Source organism: Callospermophilus lateralis, chromosome 18 (assembly GCF_048772815.1).
Source record: "Callospermophilus lateralis isolate mCalLat2 chromosome 18, mCalLat2.hap1, whole genome shotgun sequence".
In the NCBI taxonomy this organism is placed as follows: Eukaryota; Metazoa; Chordata; class Mammalia; order Rodentia; family Sciuridae; genus Callospermophilus; species Callospermophilus lateralis.
In genome coordinates, this window is record NC_135322.1 from 9,735,948 (window position 1) to 9,742,421 (window position 6,474).

At 56.3% G+C, this 6,474-nt stretch overlaps 1 protein-coding gene across 1 annotated transcript; it reads left to right on the plus strand.

Moving 5' to 3' along the window:
• The first annotated feature begins 2,266 nt into the window (after positions 1–2,266).
• Positions 2,267–5,445, plus strand: Gng8 (G protein subunit gamma 8). The gene is made up of 3 exons (XM_077105910.1): positions 2,267–2,319; positions 5,011–5,096; positions 5,317–5,445. The coding sequence occupies exons 2-3, from the start codon at positions 5,013–5,015 to the stop codon at positions 5,443–5,445; spliced, it is 213 nt and encodes a 70-aa protein (XP_076962025.1). The 5' UTR covers positions 2,267–2,319; positions 5,011–5,012.
• The last annotated feature ends 1,029 nt before the right edge of the window (positions 5,446–6,474 follow it).

Below are 6,474 nucleotides of genomic sequence, written 5' to 3' on the forward strand. Positions count from 1 at the left end.
GGTATCAGCATGTATCAGCATGTATCTATTAGCACTTGTTTTTTTTTTTTTTTTTTTTTTTTTAATCGCCAAATGATCTTCCATTGACTGGACGTACCACAGTTTGTCCTTTCTTCAGCAAATGGACAACTTGAGTTTTTTCCACGTTGGGGCTATGAATAATGCTGCAATGAACATTTGCATGCGTATTTTGTGTGGACATACTTTCCTTTCTCTTGGATCCATACCTAGCTGTGGAGTTGCTGGCAACTCTAGGTTTAACCTTTTGAGGAACCGCCAGGCTCTTCTACAGTGACTGCACCATTTTACTTTCCTGCCAGAGTGTGAGGTTCAGATTTCCCCACGTACTAACACTTGCTGTCACTTATAGAAGGCCATAGCGTCCTCCTGACTGTGCTGGAGGAAACAGACTAAGAGCCGCAGAGATAGAAGCCAGGAACCTAAGGAGGAGGCCACTGTAAGAGTCCAAGTGGAAGGGTATGGTGGCTGGGCCGAGAGGAGGCAAGTGACTGGATTCTGGAGATACTTTGAGATGGCCTAGATTTGCTGCAAAATCATACGTGGAATGTGACAGAAGGGAGTCAAGGGTGACCCCAAAGATCTATCATCCACCGAGATGGTTAAGCCCGAGGTAGCAGAGAGTCTGGTAAGAGGAATCTGGATTTGTAGATTCGGTAGAATGCGTTTATTATATCTATTTTTATGTAGTGCCGCCTCACACGTGCTAGGCAAGCGCTCCACCACTGAGCTACACCCAAGGGCTCGGTTTTTGATGCCTTAAGACACCTACTAGACATCCAGGTGGAGACATAATCAACAGGTGATTGGGCACTTGATCCTAGAATTCAGTGTTGCCGTTCATTGATGGTTTCTTCAATAATTAAAGCCAGAGGTGAAGTCAAATTCAGGGTCTCAGTTTCCTCCTCCAAAAGATGGGGACAATATAGGACGTCTCTGTGAATCTTGTGCCGTTCAGGGCATGAACTAAGGCTATCTGCAGGGTGAACAGACGCTAAAGTCAGTGCTCAGAAATGGAGGTCACCTCGCTTCCCCCGCCCGCCTCTGGCCTCGGTTGCAGGAGGGGGGCAGCGTGGAGAGACTGGGTCGTCACCCTGCTTTTCCTGGCTCTAAGCTGGGCTTCCTCCTTGGGGACTGCTCAGGCCCAGATCTGCTGATGGAAACCAGCTGCGGGAGGCGCCGGGCTCGGCACACGCCCAGGCCCCTCCTCGGCGCCGGCAGACCCCGCTCTGCTGATGGGGGAAGCGCCTAGGCTCCCCTCCCCCCTTCCGCAGCCCGGCCGGGGCCCTGGCACGTCCGGCGCTCCTGATGCTTTCCAGATGTGGGCCGGGTTCCCTTCCTAATCTGGTCCTGCTACGCCGGGAGGGGAGGAGGAGGGGGGCCAGGGTTCGAAACCCGCTATCGAAAAGCTACTAGGGGCCTGTGTGTCCTCCCCGCCGGTCTCGCTCCTCGGTCCAGGCGGTAAAAACCGAATTTGGGTGGGCTGGCTGCGGGAGAAATGCTCTTCCATCAATCTCCACTTCTTCCCAGGGCTCCAGCCTCCAACCGGCTAGCAGCGCTCTTCCACCGCCGGCTGGGAAAGAGCCCAAGCCCCGCCCTGACACGCCCACTCAGACCACGCCCCAGCGACACTCCGGTCACGCCCCCACTCCGCCCGAGGCCACGCCCCCAGCAGGGTGCGGGTCCTGCCTCCGCCGTCCCACGTGTAGGGCGCCCTCTGGGTGTCCCTCTGTCTTAATGCCCTCTCGCTCTCTTGTCTCTCCACGTCCCTCTACGTTTCGGTCTGTGTGTTTCTCTCCCGTGTCCTCTGTCTCTGTGTGCCCTAGTGTCTCCTGTCCCTGACTCGCTCTCCTGTCCCTGTCTCGCTCTCCTGTCTGTCTCTCTCTGCAGTCTTCCCTCCTTGGTCTTAGTCCATAAGTCTCTCTTCTCTAAGTGTCTCTGTCTCTCCCTGCATCTCTCACCTCCCTCTGAACCTCTCTGTCCACTTTCCATCGTATCCCTCTGGTCCGTGGCTTCCTCCACCTTCCTAGGTCTCCATCTCCCTCCCACGTCTTTCTCAGGTCCCCTAATCCCGGTTCCATTTCCCGCAGGGCAAATGGGGACGCCTTGCCCTAACAGTTTCTCAGTCCTTCTGCGGCTCTTTGGAGCGAGGTGGGTGGGCGGCTCGCGGGCCTCGCGCGCCCCCGTGTGGCCCGCAGGGCTGAGCTAGTGTGAACACCACAAGAGTATGATAGAAAGAGCGTTGAGACTGTAGTGTCCGCGGGTGTCACCGGGAGGTGTTGTGCGACGCCGGAAGATCGTGTGAGTGTGTACTTCTGAGCCATGGTGTGTGACGCCAGGAGACTGTGACTGTGTAGCAGATGAGACTATGAGTGACAAGGAGGGATTGGGTGGAACTTCATATATGAGAGACAGCAAGTAGGTTCAATACCATGAGAGGAGGTCAGGGGTCCTGGGACACGGTGAGGTTATTGGTGATACTGGGGGGGAAATTGTGTGGCAATGGGAGATCGTGTGTAACTTGGTCAGAGAGTGAGAGAGAGAGACTATTTGGGGACTGAATGTCATACTGAAAGGCCAATATGAGAGTGAGATATTGTGTGTGACACTGTACATGAGGGAGGCAGGGGATAAGAGTGCCATGTGTCATAAGGGCAGACTGATGAGAGGGATGCCCCAAGTGATGGCGTGAGCAGGCACGGAGTGGGTCTGGGTGGGGCAGATGGTGAGTTAGGACTGTGTATTGTTGGCCTGGGGCTGTGGGAAACTGTGACGACGACGTTGAGCTCGTGTGTGATGCTGAGAGATTGGTCCAGAGTCGTGATTGCACATAGGAGAGTGTCTGCAAGTGTGTGATGCTGGAAGAGTGCTATGTGAGGACAAGCAAGATGACATGCGACAGTGATGGCCTGCGTGACGCAGACTGTGGGGTCGTTGATTGTGAATGGCACACGACAGTGTGTGTGAAACACTGTGAGATTTGTGAGGAAGTGTGCTATACTGAGCCACCCTGCATAACCTGTATGGCATCCAAAGATGGTGTGTGTGTGCGACAGGATAGATGGTGAGTCACCTATGGGAAGGGAATGTGTAAGATTGTATGTACCCCCTGGAGATTGTACAAGATGTATGTGTCACTGGACAGGTGGCTGTGTTCCTGCACATTACTGTGCCACACTGTGCCAGTGCTTGTTGAGGAGGTGGCCTGAGACATTGCATGTCTGTGGAGGATGCTGAGCTGAGAGTCGTGAGCCAGCAGGAGAAGTTTAAATTGCACACGTATGTGTGTGGCATTTTGAGATATTATGTGTGACACTGATAAATTGTACATTTGACACTCTTAGATAGTGCATTGGGTTGTGCAGTCCTGGGAGTGGTCCTTGGTGATAGTGTGCTACACTGTGAGTGATCAAGAGTGTGGGGGACATTCCAAGAGACCTTGAAATGTTGTGTTGGGCACAGGTGGTTTTTGAGGCTGTGGCATTACTGTGTGACCCAGAGAGGTGCACGACATGAGTGTGTGAGCTATGGAAGGGGTCATCTGTGATCGGGTGACACTGAGGTGGTGAGTGTGACCCCACGTGACAGACTGAGAGTATGTGTGATACAGTGAGAGGTTGTGTGGGACACACAGGAGAGGCTTGTGTGACAGCAGAATAAATGCAGCAGGGCACAGGGCATCTGGAGGGACTGTCTTTTTTGTGTGCTTGTGAGAGAGACAGAGGAGGGGGCCCACCCAAAAACAGGAGCAACTGAAGCTCAGGAGGGACAAAGAAGGGGATGGACAGACCTAGTTCAGAGACAGACCTAGGAGGTGGAGTTGGTGGCAATGCGGAGGGGGCGGGTCCTGAGGGGCTGGGCCTCAGGGGAGGGGGCGGGACTGGGCTGGGACCGGGACCCAGTCCCTGCTTGTCAGCCTCTGCCTCCACTCTCCGACCCGGCCCTGAGCAGCAACAGGTAGGAGGCTGGGTTCATGGTCTCCACAGCTGGCTCGAGGCCGCTGTCTGCCTGGGAGTGAATGGATGAGTGACCTCTCACCCAGCCTCCCCACGGCGCCTCTCCCGCCGTCCTTCCATCCACCCCATCTTTACTCTTTCCCTGCTCCACCTCTCCCCAGTCCCTTCATTTCTCTCTATCTGGGTCCCTTTTCTTCTCCGTCCCTCTGACTCTGCCCTTTGTCCCTGTCTCCACTGTGCCTTTCTCTCTTGCGTCACTCTGTCCCCTCTCTCTTTCCACCTGTCCCTGTTTGCCTTCTTCTCGTCACTCCATTCCTCCTCTGATCTCTCCACCTCTCTCTCCTCATCTCCTTATTTCCCCCGTGCTGTCTTTCCTCTGTCCTGCCCTTGGCCCCTCCATTTGTCCCTCTCCCCTTCCTTTCTGCCTCCCTCTTGTCTGGCTGGGTTGGGCTCCCCAGCCCTCTCCTCTGGCTGCTAATGAGCAGAGGAGCCTTTGAGGTGGCCAGGGGTGGGGGTGGGGGGCTCCCTGAGGGTGGCAAAGGGGGCAGCTGCTGCCAAAGCCCTAATGAGGCCCCCTCTGCGCCCCTCCCGCCGTGATCTTAATTCGCAGTTCTCCCTGGAGCCACCACTAATTGGCCTGGGGAGCCCTCCCCCTCCCAGGCTCATGCTCTATCCCCGGGGGGTAAGGACACCTGGATCCCTAGATCCTGATCCAGCACCTGTGTCCCTGTCCTTCTGGCCCTCCCTCCACCTGCCTCCCAGCCTCCCATCTGTACGCCTCTCCCTCTTTCTTGCTTCACCCCCTTTCTTCCCGCCGGCCTCTAGTACCCCTGCTGTGCACCCCTCCATCCTCCTCTGGTCCCTCTCCTCCAGGCCACCATCTCTTCCTCTACCTGGCTCTGGCACCCTATTCGCGCGCCCTTTTACCCACACTCCTGTTACTGGGTCCCACCCCCATCACCCCCAATCTAAAAACCCAGTGGTCTCCCAGCCGCACCCCACTCCTCCCTGGCATTTAACCCGTTTCCTGCTGCAGCCATGTCCAACAACATGGCCAAGATCGCCGAGGCCCGCAAGACGGTGGAACAGTTGAAGCTGGAGGTGAACATCGACCGCATGAAGGTGCCGGGTCGGGCGGGGGCTCTGGGGCTGGGGTCCGCTCGGGCCATGTTGGGGGCGGGGCCCAGAGGCACAGTGGGAGGATCCCCTTAGGAATGAGGCGGGACTAGGGGTGGGGCTCGGCCAAGGGGCGGGGCCTTGTTAGGAGGGGCGGGGTTTGTGGGGCTCCGAGGGGCGGAGTCGCGAGGGCGAGGCGGCAACAACTCTGCCCCGGCACCTGCAGGTGTCGCAGGCGGCGGCCGAGCTCCTGGCTTTCTGTGAGACGCACGCCAAAGATGACCCGCTGGTGACACCTGTACCCGCCGCCGAAAATCCCTTCCGCGACAAGCGCCTCTTTTGCGTCCTGCTCTAAGTTCTCCCGACACTTTACCCTCCCCTCGCCCAAGTATGAATCCAATAAACTTGGTGACCGCGGTGTTGCCTGTGCTTTCCAGGAACCCGAGACACGCGCTGAGGTTGGCGCGGCCCTGGGGACCTGCGTCCCTTCTTATTCCTTCTGAATGGGGGAAGAGTGGGGGCTGAGTGGATGCTGAGTGAGGACAACCCCACCACGCCTCGGAGAAAAGGAGCACCTCGTGCTCTACCTTTCACGGATCCCCCAGACGATCGTGCACTTATTTCATTGTCCTAACAGCCCCACAGAGCAGCTGACTACTTGCACGATGCCCATTTTCCAAATGAGAAAACTCAGCCTAAGGAAGTCCCTTACTCACAGTCGCCGGGCTTAGAGATAATGGGGCCAGGACGACTGTGGGCTCCGGGCTCCTGGTGCCACTCCACTGGCCTTGCTCCTAGGAGCCGGGGCTCATCCCAGGAACACTCCCCCCTTTCCCCCCCATATTTGGTTGCCCGATCACCTGTTTACCTGTTCTGTGACCAGCTGTCTGTGCTTGGTGATACTGAAGACATGGCTGTAACTGAGACAGCCCTGGTCACACTCTTCTGTACCTCAGTCCAGTGGAAGAGACAGACCTGCCCCAGACGGGGTGCAGATTGGGCGGGGCTGAGATTTAGGAACTCAGAAGTAGCACCTCGCTGAACTTGAAGGTCAGGAAGGGCTTCCTGGAGGAGGAGACACTTGGCCTGGGATGTGGTGGAAATAAAACTTGGGACCTGCACAGAGAGCAGTGAGTCTAGAGGAAAGGGGAGGGGACAAGTAAGGAGTAGTTCTTCACTCAGCAATCCTGTCACTCAGCAATCCTGCCTCAGAGCTGGGGGAGTTGAGTGGCTGAGCACTTGCCTAATGCACAAGGCCCTGACTCCAGTCCCCCAAACTGAGGGAAACAGATTAAATTCTGAGGAGAGGCATGACTTGCAGTGGCCCTGATTCCCACTACACACACTGGAGGCCCTCAGGACATATATAGCTTGCAGTGTACTT